General features: G+C 36.5%; 4 protein-coding genes across 6 annotated transcripts in view; 2 read left to right on the forward strand and 2 right to left on the reverse strand.

Annotated features, from left to right (window-relative positions):
- The first annotated feature begins 1,022 nt into the window (after positions 1 to 1,022).
- On the forward strand, positions 1,023 to 3,949 carry LOC102600588 (transcription factor PCL1-like). 3 transcript variants are annotated; one of them, XM_006350724.2, is made up of 2 exons: positions 1,023 to 2,126; positions 3,433 to 3,949. In XM_006350724.2, the coding sequence occupies exon 1, from the start codon at positions 1,168 to 1,170 to the stop codon at positions 2,110 to 2,112; it is 945 nt and encodes a 314-aa protein (XP_006350786.1). In that variant the 5' UTR covers positions 1,023 to 1,167; the 3' UTR covers positions 2,113 to 2,126; positions 3,433 to 3,949.
- Positions 3,950 to 4,823: 874 nt separating this feature from the next.
- On the reverse strand, positions 4,824 to 9,211 carry LOC102601164 (protein TOC75-3, chloroplastic). Its single transcript, XM_006350725.2, has 7 exons — positions 7,964 to 9,211; positions 7,096 to 7,317; positions 6,893 to 7,000; positions 6,592 to 6,783; positions 6,021 to 6,269; positions 5,437 to 5,691; positions 4,824 to 5,359 (listed from the first exon to the last, which is right to left on the reverse strand). Exons 1-7 carry the CDS (start codon positions 9,140 to 9,142, stop codon positions 5,120 to 5,122), a joined length of 2,445 nt encoding a protein of 814 aa, XP_006350787.1. The 5' UTR covers positions 9,143 to 9,211; the 3' UTR covers positions 4,824 to 5,119.
- A 1,077-nt stretch (positions 9,212 to 10,288) lies between these two features.
- Positions 10,289 to 11,901, forward strand: LOC107061259 (uncharacterized). The gene is made up of 5 exons (XM_015310190.1): positions 10,289 to 10,370; positions 10,448 to 10,702; positions 10,838 to 11,356; positions 11,443 to 11,751; positions 11,858 to 11,901. Exons 1-5 carry the CDS (start codon positions 10,289 to 10,291, stop codon positions 11,899 to 11,901), a joined length of 1,209 nt encoding a protein of 402 aa, XP_015165676.1.
- A 2,721-nt stretch (positions 11,902 to 14,622) lies between these two features.
- The window catches only part of LOC102601502 (transcription initiation factor IIA large subunit), a 6,592-nt gene continuing 3,543 nt past the window's right edge, over positions 14,623 to 17,671 (reverse strand). The window contains exons 7-11 of the mRNA XM_006350726.2: positions 17,193 to 17,321; positions 15,559 to 15,619; positions 15,316 to 15,470; positions 15,105 to 15,188; positions 14,623 to 14,991 (exon numbers count right to left, since the gene is read on the reverse strand). Of these exons, the coding sequence (XP_006350788.1) occupies positions 14,968 to 14,991; positions 15,105 to 15,188; positions 15,316 to 15,470; positions 15,559 to 15,619; positions 17,193 to 17,321 (453 nt within the window). The 3' untranslated portion in view covers positions 14,623 to 14,967. The remainder of the gene's footprint in view (positions 14,992 to 15,104; positions 15,189 to 15,315; positions 15,471 to 15,558; positions 15,620 to 17,192; positions 17,322 to 17,671) is intronic.

Below are 17,671 nucleotides of genomic sequence, written 5' to 3' on the forward strand. Positions count from 1 at the left end.
TGGAGACCTTCATGATACTATTAACCACTAAGCTATTAAACTTTTATGTTAAAATTACGCATGTTTATTTACTTAATTGAATTCAAGAAGTCAAAATAATTACAGAAAAAGAAAACAACTCTGCGGGGAATCGAACAGCGACAAAAAGTAGGATTGCACAGGCTATTGTCAACTCCACTATGCATCACTTTGTTATTTCAGGGGGTCCAAATTCTATATATACCAATATAAAGTCAAATTTTTACGTGTATTTATAGTATAATTGGACACCCTGGAGCCTACGTGGCTCCGCCCCTGACCATGACACTAACAAATAAAGTTTACTTAAACTAATATTATTATTTATTACTTTTTTTTCATAAAACGTTTCACTCTAAAAGTTACTACTTTTCTTTACGGAGTAACAAATAATATCTTCTCTGTAATTTAAATTTTAAATTTTTTTAATTGTGAATTCGGATATAGAACGCCGTAAATCTATTATGCTCTACTTATAAACCTCAATAGCATATATGCTCTACTTCAGACCATCGACTCATACACTTTATTAAAATAAATTTCATGAAAAATCAGCTATATTCGATCTTGGTTGGACTTTCCCCCCTTAGCTACAAGTCATCGCCACATACGAGGGGTTTAGTCCTTCAAGGCATATGTTAAAACTCTCTTAAACCTACTTGTAACTAAATGAATCAGTTTTAAATTAAATAAAAAGATCTCACCTCTCTGAAAACGCTTATACCTAATAATTTAAGTCGTTACTTCCATTTTCTCGCTAAAGACTTAGAGCTGAATGCTGATTATTTGCATTGGATCTAAAAAGTAAATGTAATTTTGTACAAAAAGGGCGTAATTATACTATTTTTAATAATTGAGGGGGCGTTTTAGGACCTTTAACAAAGAGAAGAGATGAAAAATATCTGGTAAAGCATCCACGCTGGTAGTGGGCCAGTGCCACGTTGCAATGAGATATTGTACTTTTTATTACGCTATCGACCTTTTCCCTTTTAGCTTATTTATTTCCATTTTCCACCGCCTATCGCTTTCCCATTTCCTCATCTTCTTCGCCTTCTCCATTTTCGTTCATTCAACGGCATCTCTCTCAAATTCGCCGGAATATCTTCTGGTGACCGGAATAAAATTTAGTAGTTACAAAATATTGTTACCATGGGTGAAGAAGTGAACCTAACCGACTATGAATACAGCGGTGGTAACGATGACAGACTTCTCTGGGAGGTTGGACTTCCCGACGTCGATGATCTCACGCCGTTGACTCTGCAGTTGATTCCCTCGGAACTCGCTGCTGCGTTCAGAATATCGCCGGAATTGTCAAAGACGATGACCGATGTAAATCGTGCTTCGCAGAATACGTTTTCTTCTCTCCAGAGATGGCACTCACAGGATATGGCTTCGATGAATAACTCATATTTCAAGCCGTTTAGCTATGAGAGGACTAGAGAAGAGACTGTTACTGAAAGAGATGAAACGGATCTGATAAGAGAGGGATCCGACCCGAGGAAGCTCCGACGGGTTGAATCCGGAGGCACTGAGGAGGCTGATTCATCTCTGTGTAACGAGAATTTTGCGGATGATTCGTCTGCTAAGACTCCGAAGCGGTCCAGACTTGTTTGGACGCCGCAGTTACACAAGCGTTTTATTGAAGTGGTGGCGCACTTAGGTATCAAAGGGGCTGTGCCGAAAACAATTATGCAGCTTATGAATGTGGAAGGATTGACGAGAGAGAACGTAGCAAGTCATTTACAGAAATACAGATTGTATACGAAGAGAATGCAGCCGAACGAGGGTCCTTCTTCGTCTGATCATTTGTTTACTTCCACACCGGCGACAGAGAGTATGCGTGAGTCCAGTGAGGGTGGTCACCTGCGCAATACTAATGGCCACATGGCAACGCCAACTCTGATGCCGTACCAACCACAAATGGTGCCGATGCCAATGATGGGAATGCCAAATGGAGGACATGTAGGCATGCCTGTTGGTTACGGGGGTGGACCGCCACTTGGGTTTCATCATCACTATAATATGGTGCAGCAGCGGGACTGGTCTGGAAATAATTTTGGTTACTATCATCCTGTTGCTTCTAATGATAAGTAGCTCCAGAAGCTGGGGTAAGGTCCTTTAATTATCCGAGCTGCCAAGTCCTAAAATGTTTATTTGAGTATTTTGGAGGAAAAAGTTATCATTTTTTTTGGATAGATTTCCGAACTCAATTATTTACAATTGCTTGTAGAGGGATGAATACTGATTTAAGTTATCAGAAGTCTGACTTGGTGGTTTGCAACTAGGACAACGAGTTTGAGCATATAATCTTGCATTTGTGGTAAAGAAAATAAATTTACATTGATCAATCTGGTAAACAATCAATCAAGTATACCTAGGTCCCAAACTAGTTGTGTTGGCTATATGAGTCCTTTAACGGTTCCACTCCTTTATAGTTCCGATGCTGAATCATTTATCTTTTAAAGCAAATTAGAAGTTCTTTAGAAGTAGAAGTTTTCTAAATATCAAGCTTTTTTTTATGGAAACACAAGTTTCTAGCCAGTCTAAAAGGTCTCCTGTCAAATACTAGACTTATTTCCCTAGCTTTCCTGTTAGCTCTTTGTTTCTGACTGTAGGTTCCTAACTCGAAAGATCTTCTAACATAACAGAAGAATTCATAGAATAATATATGTAATTCACTTTTTCCTTGTGTATTGGTCAGTACTGTGGTTTACATGTTTGTGTTCTGGCACTCTCTTCATATATGAATTTGGAGGTGAATCCATGATTTTTCTAGAAATGAGAGAAAGCAACATAGGATCACCCCACTACTCATAGTCCATAGATCTTTTGTTCTGCTCATATTCGTGGTTTTTTAGTGTATTCAGTTGTGAAACTTAATAAAGCTGAAAGACTTCAATACGAAAGCTTGCAGATTTTATTTTTGGGTTTTACAATTACAATAGCTTGCAGATGTCATTTTTGGGCTTTAGGACTTGAAGGTAGAATGCTTCTGTAGAGGGTTGGGGATATTGACCATTTTATCTGGGAGTAAGACTGGCAAAAGTGGTCTCGGTCATAGCATATTAAGAGATTATTGCCATGGAAAGATATTATTGTGTAGTACAGATCGTGTTGGTGAATATGCCTTCTCAGCATCTGTAAAGTAAGATATTAGAAGTAACTTCTTTGCCATTCTTTTGAATTGATGCAAACAAAGATGGAAGGACAAATTAAGTAAATAGGAGAGCTTCATTTATTCAAGTTAGGTGTTTTTCTTGGTTTCTGTTTCTGATGAGCAGAGATGCTTTCGCAGATCAGAGCGAGCATTCTACACATACTGGAAAATTCTATGGCATGCCTTATTACATGTACTTATGTTTTATTGAAAATTTAGTTATTATAGAACAGCTCCCAACATAACTTCATTTGTAGTGCAGACCTGCAAATCATGGAGGAATCATGGCAGATTCATGAGGTGGTGTTCTCTGGTAAAATCTGGGACTAATTTGAGTTAGACAGCAGATAGGCAGTTGGTCTGATTTATCCTTGCGATGCATTTTAGTTGTCTTTTTCCTGAAATATGTCTCGTCCAGCAGCAGCAAATCGTTTGCAGTACAACACCGACGTGTCCTTTGAATGCTAAATGGTGTATCGTTTTTGTAGTAATGGGTGTGTTGAACCTTCTTTTTCCGCAATGATCTAGAGAGTAATATAAAACGTTGTCAGCAGCCCCAACATATTGGGTATTTGAATCTTCATCCTTCTCCCTACTCCTATGGGCCTATATTCTTCTTCTTTTTCTTCTTCTTTCACTCTTCTTCTATAAGAAATTAATTATTTGCTCCATATTTTATGTCTCCTTAGTTTTGTGCTTGCTTCAAATTCTGTAATAGGAGGAAGAACTTGTCTGTACATATTATTGGAGTGATTCTAGCATATATTTTCGTAATTCACTTAGATTTTGCTGCCCCGGTTCCCTAATATGACAAACTTGATAATCAAATCATTGGGAGGATATTAAGTGGAGAAGGGTAGAGGGGCGGGCCCATTATCCACCGAGTTTAGAAGGCTGTGATTAGTCCAAAGGGCGGGTCACAGACGGATTTCTCGGTTATCAAAAAAAAAAAAAAAATCATTGGGAGGATACCGTAACTGAATTTCTTATACTGTCTTTGTTGAATTAAGTAATTGTATGTCTCACCTTCATATTTATTGTATATATTTCTTATGTTCATCTACTTCGCGACTAAAATTATATGGGGATTAAATCTGTGAGAGCTATAGATGACTTTTTTGTGCATCATTTTGTTCACAATTACATGGAAGCGTTGGTTCCTTCATTTGTCCTGCTTTGAGCCTTCTATTATGGCAGATGTATTTCCCTACATAGGTTATTTGTATGTATGCTTGTATGAACTATCTTTTAGTGAGTGTCTGGTTTGTACTGTTTCCTCTTTCAAAATATACGGAGTAGGTAAAATTCAGCAGCCCTATCCTGCTGGTATAAGATTCTGTGTATTCAATGAAATTTAATCAAGCTCTGCAACTCTTGTTGTATTTACTTTGCTATTCTTTGAATAATTGATGAAATCTCTTGAAATATAATTTACTTCTGCAATTCTTCGTATTTACCTTAACCAAAGTTGTAATTATTGCACACAATTTGCTTAAATAGTTGCCATTTAGGTTTTATCTTAAGATGATGCTTTCTCTACTCTAGTGTTGATGAACATCCAGAAATCTTGTGAAAAATAGTTAAATTATGTATTGTCAATAGAAATAGATATTGTCATTATAAATCATCTCATAACGGCAGATTCCAATCAAAGCAATTACTACTTAGTTATTTCAAGAAACCCCACCAAGGGAAAGAATGAAATTTTGGAACAAGAAATGCACAAATTCCTATATTACATTTTTGGGGTTACACGAATGAAGCATCAAAGCTAGAGAGGATACTCACTTTCTTTCAACAAGGTTCTAACCATAATCTTAGAAGATCTTTTACCAAACAAAGTTTTAGAGTTTACTGAATGAATACCAAACTCAACCGTGTGCAGTTCTTGACTCATTAAATCCGACTAGCTGCAAAAAAAGGATCTGACCACGAAATCTGAAACTAGAATCTCTCTCCAAAACGGAAGAATACTGCCCCAGTTCCAGAATTGTGGTCAACAGCATATTCTGCTCGTACTAGACCTAGTTTTACTCCAACACCATATGAGGAGCCATGACCCATCCTCCTATAGACCTCTGTTGGGTTTCCTTTGACATCTTTTGAAGTCCCGAGATCATTTCCATGTTCTGCAAATGCATACACATGTGTGTTTCTAACAGGTATCCGCAGCTCAGCAGCCAACTGGAGGAAGCATTGCAACCATTACATTAGATAAGTTTTGTAGCAAAAACTGAGAAAATAGTACAAACCATACATACCTCAACAATATTTCTAGCTGCACCTATCTCTCCCATATTGTAACCCCGGACTGAATAAGGTCCCCCAAGTGTGAAAGCATCATAACTGGGAAGATCTCCAACACATCCACCGTAATGGCCATGGAGGACTAGCACAGGTGGTGGAGCCTTACCAGCACCTTCTTCTACTTGCTTTAACTGGATAAATTGGGTCATTGTCAGCTGGTGACGGTTAAAGAAAGGGAACTTAGTGCCAACTCCAAGTCCTTGATCGACCTGTAACCCAATAACTACATTAGAATCCATAAAAGAAATGTAACCAGATATTATATCCAAGATCTCGTACATCTACAGCATGAATTAGAGGACTTGTCAGAGTAGCAACAAAAGTCACAAGGTAAATGAACTTCTGGAGCATAGGAAACAGTCGATTATTAAATGTAGAGCACTTGCTTCGGGAGGAACGTATGAGATAATTTCCCAATGAAAGCCGACCAGTTGCTGCTATGCATTTTTTGTTACGAAGCCCAAAAGCTACTCCAAACTTTGATTTGCAAAACAAACTCAATGAGTGAAGACAAAACAAAAACAGAAACTAATCTTACCTGGAACACATTCCTCTCACCAACTATTGTCCCATTTATGAACTTGGTGTTATCTCGTGTAATGTTAGCTTGTAAAAATGCCATGCGGTCAATGCCAGTTTCACTAAGGGTAGTGGGAGGTCCATCTGCACTAATTCCACCACTTGGCAATACCCTCTGTCCACGAGCAGAGATGTGGCTGCTTTCATCACGTGTTGTTATTTCTTCCATCACAAGTCCATACGTGAATTTACTCTGACGAGTGAAATTCTGCAGCAAACAAATGGTTAAATGCATATGGTAATTAGTACATTATCTATGTGAAACTTTTATCAGTCCCAAACGAGTAATCAAAACAGACACTCTATACTGTCCTATGAATACGACTTCCGAGCTTTATCAAAAAAATAAATTAATACCAACTTCCATAATATTCAACAAGTCATTTAAGCACCCACGAGAGAGATCCTTTTTTTGTTGAATTTTGTTATTAACCACCAAATGCTATAAAGGTTCTCTACAAATTAGACAAACACTTCATAACGGAGACCTGTTGGCCAGATGCATCACAGTTATACCAGTGTTGGCATACCTCAGTAATGTTGGCTTTAAGTCCAGCGCGATCAACCCAAATGGGAGGGACTTCATCTACTCCAGGCCCCCCAGTAAAGACAGGACTCAACTTTCTGCTGTTGAAGCAGCTAGTACGGAGTGTACGGTTTCGAGGATTATAAACACCATCTAAATAAGGATGAACATACTCCAACTTAAATGCAAGATCATCCTGTAAAAGAGATTAGGTTGGGATCATTACTAATGTGTACGACACCACAAAAAAGGACAGCAGAACACAACCAAAATCATCAACAACGAAAACATAATGAAACAATAACCTGAGGATTGAGGAAGTTACTAGTAGTAACTGAACCAAGAATTGAGCGATTGAGCCCGTAAAGATTCCGATGCTCAAATGAAACAGTTCCACCTGGTTGAATTGAAGCCTGAATGCATGACACAGAAAATGAAGGCACTTAGCAGTGGGCTAACAGTAATAATCCGTACCAAAACTATGCAGTTCAGATGTTTAATAGTGTACCAATGTGGGGCGACCTCCACGTCCTGGGACAATGCTCCATTCAGTACTGACTTCAGCTGACTTCTGTTCCAATTCCTTGAGCTTAATTTCAACAATTATCCCTCCCTCATTCTTTTCATCGGGGCGAGGGTTGACTTCAATATTAGAGAAGAGGGCTAGAGAATTTATATTTCTCAAAGCTTGTTTTCCAGCTTCAATGTTGAAAACTTTCCCTTGACGAAGCTAAATTATCACGCATTGTTAGAGCCATGTTAATCCCAAATTGCAGACTTCAGTGCATAAGAGCACAAAAAGACTAGAATTGAAGTATACACGTAAAATGTTACACCGAAGTGCAGAAATGTCGAAATAAATTTTGATAAGAAAAATCACTTTAGACCAATACTGTATTTTACTGAATAAGAACCAAAAGATATAGGACCACTAAACATGCAACAGACCAGCAATAAATATGAGATTTAACAGAATACTCAAATCATCAACTTGTACCAGAAGTGTAGTAAAAAATTAAAACGATGAAGCAAAAAACTATTGTAGTACTTCCATCAGCAGAATAATAATATAGCACTTTAAGAAACAACAATGACTATGCATTAATCAAATTTATGTTTATTAGTGAATCAAACCAAACAAAATTAAAATCAATCCAATGAAGGAAATCCCGCAATTCAAAAGCATAACATGCATAACTCTCATTCAGTTCTGGCATGTAGTGAAGCAGTCGTTCTTCTATAAATACAATGTTACTAACAAAATGCAACATGGGAACCAAATTTAATAGCATGTCAGAAAAATGCGAAGGCTTTTTTTCTTTTAAAAACTAACTTAAAAATTCAAACGAAGTCCATTGCATTAAAGAAATTCTTACCTGCCTAGGCAATTCTCTCCGGACGACCGGATACTGAGTGTTACCTTCACATACATTGCCCAGCTTATCCTGAAACTGAATTACCATTTGAGTAATATCCCCTTCCACCACCTCACAAACAACCTCCTTTGTATTCAAATTTCCAAAGTTCACTACTTGAGCACAAGCATACCCATTGTCATGATACCACTGCTGCACTTTATCCCTAATCTTCTGCAGCAACCTGGCACTAACTGTTCCTTTCTCCCTCAACAACTGCAAAATTTCCCTTTGCACCGACACCGGCAACAAACATGGCCTAGACCTTTCAATCCTCCTCCTATAATCCTGCTCCTGGCTATTAAAATACTCCAATTTCTCCTTCTCCGTCATGTCTGCATCCATCTCTATGGGTTTCGACTGTGGCATTAACCCAACATTGATACATCTAAACTTATCAGCTGACTGCCAAGTGCTTTCCAAGAAGGATATAGTAACCCCGACTGTCCCATCAGGGTTAGTCTTCGCATCAAGATCAACTTTTTCAAACATTCCACTGGTTGCTAGCGTTTCTAGCTCTTTCTGGAGCTGCGCCTTTGTGTAAACACCACCTGGCCGCAAGGATAGCATTTCGAAGAACGAATCCTCCGTCCCAACCGTCGACCCACGACGGCGGTCGAAGAAAAGGATGTCGGAAACCTTATACTTCTTAAACCCACTGAGCTTGTTCAGCTGTACCACAATATTCGCCGGCAATCCATGCGAATCCCATTCCTGTGATTCCTCTTCTCCTGCAATCGCGGCAGGAGAGAAAATCTTCGACCAGAAACTATCTCCACCGCCTCCACCTCCGCCTCCACCTCCATAACCACCTCCTCCGGATCCACCACCACCGTTCCCACTGAGGAGAACATTAGACACACCACTGGAGAGCGCGTAAAGACCAGCACCAATGGCGGCGGAGGTTTTCACCAGATTTTGGAGCTGTTTTGAGGCAAAAATGTTAGAATTATCACGGGTGTTTGAGGATGAGGGTTTAGGGTTTTGCGAAGATGAAAATGTCGGTAGTTTTGACTTGATTGTAAGGGGATGGAGTGAAGCAGCAGTGACAGAGGTACCGGTGGTTGTGCTAGCTGAATTGAGCCGGCGGTGAGAACGGTTGACGGGAATTGCAAGACCATGAGCGGCGATGGACGCCATCGCAGGAGATGATGGAGAGTGAAGAAATCGAGAATGGTGATTTTCTACACTTTTGAAAAGGGTAATATGAGTGTACCGATTAGGATATTTGAGGATGGACCCGATTACGCCATTGGGTGGGCTTTCACTGTCCAATCAATATGAATCCTGGCCCATGAATCAAAATTTGAAATATCGAGGCCCATCAAAACGAAGGTTCATTCTCTGTTGCGGAAGTTGGGATTTTCACTAATGAAATTCAAATTATGAAGAAGTAGACACACTAATTAGGTAAAATAGGTTCGACATCTACTATATATACATAAGAAAATTATTTTAAATATGTATAATTCTTCGCTTAAGGGAGTTTGGATGAACCCCGACCATAAGATAGCTCTATCTTTGATCATTACTGCAATAATAACACACTCAGTGTAATGTCATAAGTAAGACTTAAAAAGAACAAGTATGTATGTATATGCAAATTTTATTGCTACCTTGAAAGGTAGAGTGACTGTCTTTCAAATTCTTATTACCCTCATAGATAATAGTATATTATCACTATATTTGAAATAGTTCTAAGCTAAACAATATATATGTACCCAACATTTTTTTCTCATCTCAATACAAATAAATTTTCCATTAATCAAGATTCAAGACCACTTGATCTAAAAAATATTTGATGTTTTTAGAGTCAACAATTATATAGTGAACTTAAAATGCCAAGTTTCTTCTTCTTTTCTTCTTTTTTTTTTTTAGTGAAAAAAAATTTCTTTAGTTATTTAAATAACCACACTGTTTCTTGTCATGAGATTTTTGTCTCTAAACATGATGTTTGGACATAATTATCTTATCCCATGACATGAGGCTAACATTAAGGAAATTAGTTACTCTGAAGACAAGGTCAATTCCTATTTCAAATAAAAAACATTCTTAAAAATATATATGCATCTTTAATCTATCGCCATTTGTAAATTAGCAACAAACACTTCGATTAAATAACACTAATTGGCTTTTAATTTCCAACCAGAGGAACCCGCAAACCATGCTTTAGCTATCGTTGAATTCATATGTATGAAAAGGTGAAGAAAAAACTCAGATAGATTCACAAGCGATAGAAAAGATTTCAAGGTATCTCATAAAAATAAAAAAATAAAAAAAATACATATGGCTCAACTTGAAAAGTTTTCACACTCATCCAGAAGTAGTCCCAAGTCTAATTCAACAACTTTTGAACAACTTTTACCAGGTTAATACTCTAAAAAGCATAAACAATTTAAATTTTTTGTTATTTAGTGGCTTAATTTAACACTAATTTTGTATTAGGAAATGAAAGGAGTTGGTCAACAAGTTCATCCCCAACAGCTTATTATGATCATGAAGAATATACACCAACTCATGGCAAGAAATCAGTTATCTCCAAAGTGAAAGAAAAGGCAAAAAAACTCAAACACAGTTTAAGTGGTAGGAAAAAAATGCAAGAAAATGATGTTCATGATGACAATAACACACCTTCATGGGGTGTTACGTTGGATGACGATGATGAAGAAGATGTAGATCCTGAATATCTTGGTGCTCCAAGTAATATGTTATTAACATTACTTGATTATTATTTATACGAACATCCTGATTATTGATACAATAAATCTAGTTGATTGAATATATGTAACGTATGTTATTGTGTATTGCATCTATAACTTTTGTGTTTTTGTTTAGTGTATGAATCAGAATTGGCACCTGAGCCATTAAAGGAGGCAGCACGACAACATCCACGAGCAGATCCAGTGTTATCTGAGAAACATGTTACTCCTAGAAGCATCAAACGCAATCAGGTTTTTGAACACGATAATAATACGGAGAAATTACCTGATAGTCCAAGTAAAACCATAACAGAAACTGTTACAGAGAGATTGGCACCAGCTTATGCTGCAGTATCTGATGCAACACACGCGTTTGCTTCTAAGATCTCAAATCTCACTCTATCAAACACCGATAACCATGAATCTGATATTCAAAAAACACCAAAAAATGTTCACTTTGCTAATGTGAATAAATTGGGACAAAATGTAGACCAAAATGCTAACGCTCTTACAAGTCCAGTTAAAAAATGGGACAAAGGTATTTCAGTGAAAGAGTACTTTGCAGAAAAGTTTGAGCCCGGTGAAGGCGAAAGATCACTTTCACAGATCATAACTGAAGCTATGAGCCCTAGGCATTCATCTTCCAGTGATATAGGTATAGGTGCAATATCTCTTTAAGGAAATTTAAGCCTATTTCGCGCATTAAAACCATTTCACTGCTCTGTTTTTTGTTGCTAATAGGTATAATGGAGAAAATGAAGGGGGCTGTAACTTCATTTATTCAGCCTGAATTTTCCCCCAAATCAGCAACAACAAAAAGCATCAAATCAGCATCAGCTTCCAATATTCCAGTTTCTACAAGTGACATAATGTCTCCTAAGAATGTAATTATCGCTACAAATAATAATTTGCCTCAGGATAATCCCATTACTATGCCTCATAAGAGTCATTTATCTACTACTAATGACCCTTCATCAATATCACAAATTCCTGAGTTCCACAGTGCAAGATCATCACCACTCATTCCTATCTCCTCCAGTATTCAAGAAGGTAATTAATCATTCTAATTGAAATGCTTAGTTTACTAATTACTTATTAATAAGCATGGAAAAATTATTTAGTTTCTAATGAAGGAATTTTTTTAAATTTATTGCAGTTATTGAGGAACAAAACCATGAGAGGATTCTCCAACCAAACTGAAATTAATTAAGACTGGTTACAGACATCTCCAAAATAAAATAAAGAATCAATCTACTGATTCTAAAGTTTAGTTTTGTGTATTAGTCAGCAAAATAAATAAAGAAAATGTTGTATTTTTTTAAAGTTTAAAACCAAAATAGGAATTACATGACGGACTTGAGCATTTTCCTGCTTTATTGAGCCTTCTGAGGCTAGATTTCAGGGTTGCTTGACACTCTGAAAGTCTTCGATCAAATGGAAGGATGGATGTCTGTCTTTAGCGACTTTTGTTTGATCATTAGTAGGAAAAGTTCCTCGAGTTTTTGGTAGATCTTATAAGAAACGTTGTTGCTATGTATGAGCAACAAGATGTTTTCTTAGTGGTATTATATTTTTGATGATTTTGTAAGAACACTCTATACGTACGTACATTTGTATACTTGTAAATGTATGTTAATATGTTGCATGTCAATATAAATTAATAATAATGCATTTGTGCATGATTCTTAGCTGAGAACAGCTTTAACACTCAATTGACATAAATTGGCTATGGTTTCAATTGTTTTCATCCAAACTTGATCACTTTTCGTCAAGCCATACAAATTATCACAATTCGAATCATAAATAGGGAAAAGGTTCAAGCAACTTTGGTGGTCTGATCAACAGACGCTTTTCTTTTTATTAAAAGTCCCACTTTGGGAGGTAAAGCCTCCCTAACAAACGTGACTCTTTATTCAGGGCTTTAATATGAAATTTCTAGTTAATGATGGATGAGTATTTATCATTTCACCACAATTTTGATGACCGTTCACTTGTAGCCATAGGAAAACAGTCCTAATTAAATTGGATTTAATTTATATCTCTTTATAGTATTAGTATAATTTTACATGTTATATGCCAATGGACTCTTGTGTCCGGTCCTTTTTCAGACCCCACATAGCAAAGGACACCATCTATTAGGGGAAAATCATGACCCAGCTAATGATTAATTTGCACCACCAGCAATTTGGGGTCCCTTCTTATTTTGAAACTAAACTTGGTTTTACTGAAAATCCGGTTTAATCTTTTTACTTTTCTTGTTGATTACAATTATTAAATGAATAAGGACCATTATTATTAATTTGTCTCTAGTCATTGTGTGTTTTTACTCATAAAACAAACTGCAAATCCAACCATGTGTCAATGATCGATGCAATATGCAGACAGTTCATTTATTGAATCTCTGTGAAAATTTTGATTCCGCCACGGTAGACAAATCAGAATATGAACCAGGAGTTACGACATTAATAGCCACGTAAAGTGTTGGGAACTTGTGAATATAATGTTCTTTGGAATAAAATATTGTATGTTACATGTAACTGTTCGTTATTTTCTTAAATCATCATTTAATTATTATACATAAAAATTATAACCGTGAAAAGTAAAATAGTACCTTCACAACTGACCCCATATTTTCCGCACCATAAAAACACATTTCTCTTTTCTTCTTTCTTAAAACAAATTTAGCATTTCATCAAAATATAACTAAGATTAAGATTCCTTAAGGAATCATAATTATTAGTTTGTGACAATGGAAACAAGCAAGAAAGAGGGGAAAGGGAAAATGTCTTGTACAAGGTTGCAAAAAAAAGCACCTTTTTCTCTACAACTAGATGACAAAATGAATGTTGATGGTTACAAAGTACCTTTCAATTTCATGGAAGAAGCTTCTTCTAATTGTGCAATTCCTTTGTTGTCTCCACTTATATTTTCTCCTACAACATCTCAAGATGAAAATGTTAAGTGTGTTGACAACGTTAATGGACAAGCCAAAAACATTATTCAAGGAAATGGTCCTTTGGAGAATAGTGGTAATTGGCAACATCCTGCTTTAGGGACGTATACACAACCTTCGACCATTTTCGCCTTGTTTCAGTCACAATGCACCCTTGCAAATTCAGGGCGTTGAGGTTTATCCTTATATATGTTGCTTCCTACCCTCCAGAAATGTTGTTGTACTCGTGAAGAATACTACAAAAAATGCATTTGTTTTGAAGGATCCAAAACACACTCTACGTTATTTCTGAGTATTGGTGAATTAGATTGTACTATTTCCTGAACTTGTGACATTAATAAGTCGAACCTTCTCTTATATAATAAAATAAGAGGTTAAGGATCGAGTAGTGTGTATTTGTTTTACAAAGTAAAACCTTATTTTGTTATCTTGTTTGTATATTCATTTGAGTTTGGATTCGTAACTGTTTGAGATGATAAAGTTATCATGTTTTACAATCTGAGAAACCAACGGGATGACAAATAGGCACTTAGTATAAATGAATCAAAGTCGAATAGAAAGTACGATTCAAGAATGCACTGCCGGGTGGCTACGCCATGGGAAATAATACTTGATTGTATTCTATGTTACACCAACTCATATCAATTTGCCATACATTATTTAATATTAACATTCACGTTAACAGTATATTTCATAACAATACGCATCAATTAACTATAATTGCAAGATTAAAAAACAGCATATATATCAATTAACTAAAGTCTTGACCTGTCTCAGTTTTTATCTTTCCAATTGCTAGCACGTAGGTAACAAATTATACAAGGTACCCACCCGTCTAAAGCACGACAAATATGTAACAAGGCAAAACACAAAGTTGTAAATAGTTGAATGCAGGCAGCACATTAAATTCATCGAAACCAAGCGGCAGCCGCACTCTAAAACAAAATTGTCAAATGACACATCACAGCTGAATACCTAACAAGCAAATTGGGAATTTATATTAACACAGCTGATCCAAGGAGCACACAGTCATGGTAATAACCCAAAAGGGGTTTCATGAGCTCAGTTCAACTAAAATTACATAAATAAGAGAAAAAGAAATATTCCACTAGTATTAAAAATTAACCAAGATGTTCCAAAAGTGTTACAACACTTGGCCAACCAAAAAACTTATCCACGAAAGAAGCAGTAGGCAACTTCGTCTCCTCCAGTTTTTACTTTCACTGAAATACCATCAACAAAACAAGTAAATCAGCTTGATTGACTCCCAATTTGAGCTCCTTAATGTTGCATTAGGTTTTCGTTCAACTGCTTCAGAAGTCAAACTCTCCATTTGCCTAGACAAGTAACCAGTGATTAACTCAAAGGATAAAAACAACAGTAACAAAAACAGGGACTTACTTAGCAAATAAAAAAAGATAAGTAGAACAAAAGGTTCTAAAAATCCAACCTTATTGAAAAGAATGTCTTTATTATTTATGTGCATTATGCCATCCTTAAGAGTGCATTTCCACCTGCTCTTTGTACGTGTCACCTACAGAAGTTTGTATCAAGTCAGCTTTTGTAGCACAAGTCAAGACACTTCCATGTTTTTAGATAAACAACAAATGGGGTATACAAAATCTTCCCCACTCAATACATTAACCAAAAAACATCATAACCTTGTCAAACTGAGCCAAAACAAGATGTGCTGTGTTTAGATCCTCCCCTTGGTCCACATCATCCAAATCATCATCGTCATCTTCATTCAAGGGCTCGTCATCATCATCAATATCATCATTCTGAAGGGCAGGAGCAGGAGTAGGTGCTTGCATATCTAAAGGATGCAAAGAAGATGTTCATGCAGCATCAGAATAAAGATAAGTTACAGCAAACTAGAAATTATGCAACTGAGAATAAATTACCATTTGGTGCTGGTGTGTTGACTATATTATAGTCTTCATTGACCACCCCTTGATAATAGATCTTCAAGTTACGAGAAAACAAAGAAGGTTACAAAAATATAATTCTGAAGAAGACAGATTTCATGTTTCTCAAACAATCTGAGGAGAAGAGGATAAAGAAGTTCTCATCCTCACTCCAACAAAAGATCTAGAAGCAGAGTTAAATGTTACAGGATAGGCACAATAGTAAGGACAGATTGTATTTGTTATTCAACATTATGATTACAGACAGGATTCAGAAACAAACACTAGGTAACACTTCTCTTTACTAGTTGATCATAGTCCAAAATTTAGGGCAGAATCTAGGAATGGATGTTATACTGACCAAAATACCAAGGTTAGGGGATTTCAAAATAGAAGAAACGTGGCAGGTAATTGTTTGCGAAAAAGATGTGAAACTTCAGTCAAAAGTAAAATAGAATGGAGTTAGGTTATTTATTTATGCAATTCTTCATTGATGTATTAACCAGGTTGACTTTTCATGCAGGTTAAGAGAGAAGAGTTCCACTGATTTGTTATATTTGAGTATGTTAGAAATATGTTAAGATAATAGTAGGAAGACATGGGTGGGTATGAGATGTCGCATCAAATTCTGACTCCCATTTAACAATAAACTGCTTCCTGATATAGTGGACTTCGCCTTTGAAGGGAAAAAAAAGGTTTTTTCCAGGTCAAACTAAACAAAAATTACATCAACCATCATGGATCAGTGCGTGCTGTTCTTAAACAAAAACAAAATTAGTCTCTGACCTTTTTATAAGTGAAAAAGAAAACAATATTAGTTTACATTGGCGTGAATTCTTAAATATAGAAAATTTTGGTCTTCAACAAGAAGGGTCGGATAATTTGGATGGACACAGACAATCAGATATAAATGAATGTTAGACCATCTTTTTGTGAGCTTATTTAATGTCATAATAACTAAGGTTTTCAGGATCTTGGCCAGCTCCAAACCAACTTAACCATGCCTTCCTACGTAGGTAACTGTCTATCCCATCAAAATACATGCCTATGTTCATCAAAAGAAAAAACCAACATATCTGTTTCTCATTCAAATAAGCACTTTGTGGACCAAGTCAATAAAATACTAAGATTTTGAATTACTGGGTCACATTACCCCTGACAAGGGAAGCTTCATTGGGTTGTGGTGGTAAGTGGGAACAAGGCATGTCAGCCATTCATATGCATAACCATTTCCCTGATGCACATGGGATAATGCTCAAATCGATCATAACCACAGGTGAGCAGTGTAAGGAAGTCGGCTAATCATTATAACAAGCTTATTCTGCTAAGAGATCTATAATCTAAATTTTGATCGTCTTGATCTATTGGAAGGTGATCTACAAAAAACACCTTTCAAAACTCAAAAAGCATTTGGAATTCATTCTCAGAGTATAAAAGGTAACTCTCAGGGCACCTCAAAATTAAAATGCCACAATGGAAGCAAAAGCAGATAAATTACACATGGATTATTACTGCAATAAAAATAACACATGTGCAATCAGCAGGATAATTACGACTTGAATAAATAGGACAAAAGACATAATCTTTGTATAGCATGTGTCTATGCCTCTCAATGAGGATGTAGAACTTACATTGGGTGTAGAAAGTGCATCATCATAAGAGTCGGGAATTGGACCGTCAAATTGAGGAATTCTATAAGCAGAAGCCTGGACAGGACCAACTGTGACCAACTCAAGCTGAATATTGCTGCCTTCACCACTCTGTAAAGGACCAACTGTGATCAAACCAATACATCTTGTTCTTGCTATAGGTTATTTTGAAATGCAGAAACATAATTCAAAAGGGTGATCACCAAATGGAGTGCATCTATTCAGACAAGTAGGGCACCACTACGCTTATCTTGTAATTATGTAATTCCATGCCAAGAACTCTATTTTAATAATGTCGGTAACTCAACTCCATCCTCCTTGTAGGAATTAATTTCCCAGAAATGACTCATGTTATTGACCTCGCAGCAAAGTAATCGATCTACTTTCTCTTCCCACCCCAAGCTAACCCAAAACAAAAGGAGCAGGAGCAAAAAGAGGTGTTTTTGTGTGTGTGGGGTGGG

Source organism: Solanum tuberosum, unplaced genomic scaffold (genome assembly GCF_000226075.1).
Source record: "Solanum tuberosum cultivar DM 1-3 516 R44 unplaced genomic scaffold, SolTub_3.0 scf00128, whole genome shotgun sequence".
NCBI lineage: Eukaryota > Viridiplantae > Streptophyta > Magnoliopsida > Solanales > Solanaceae > Solanum > Solanum tuberosum.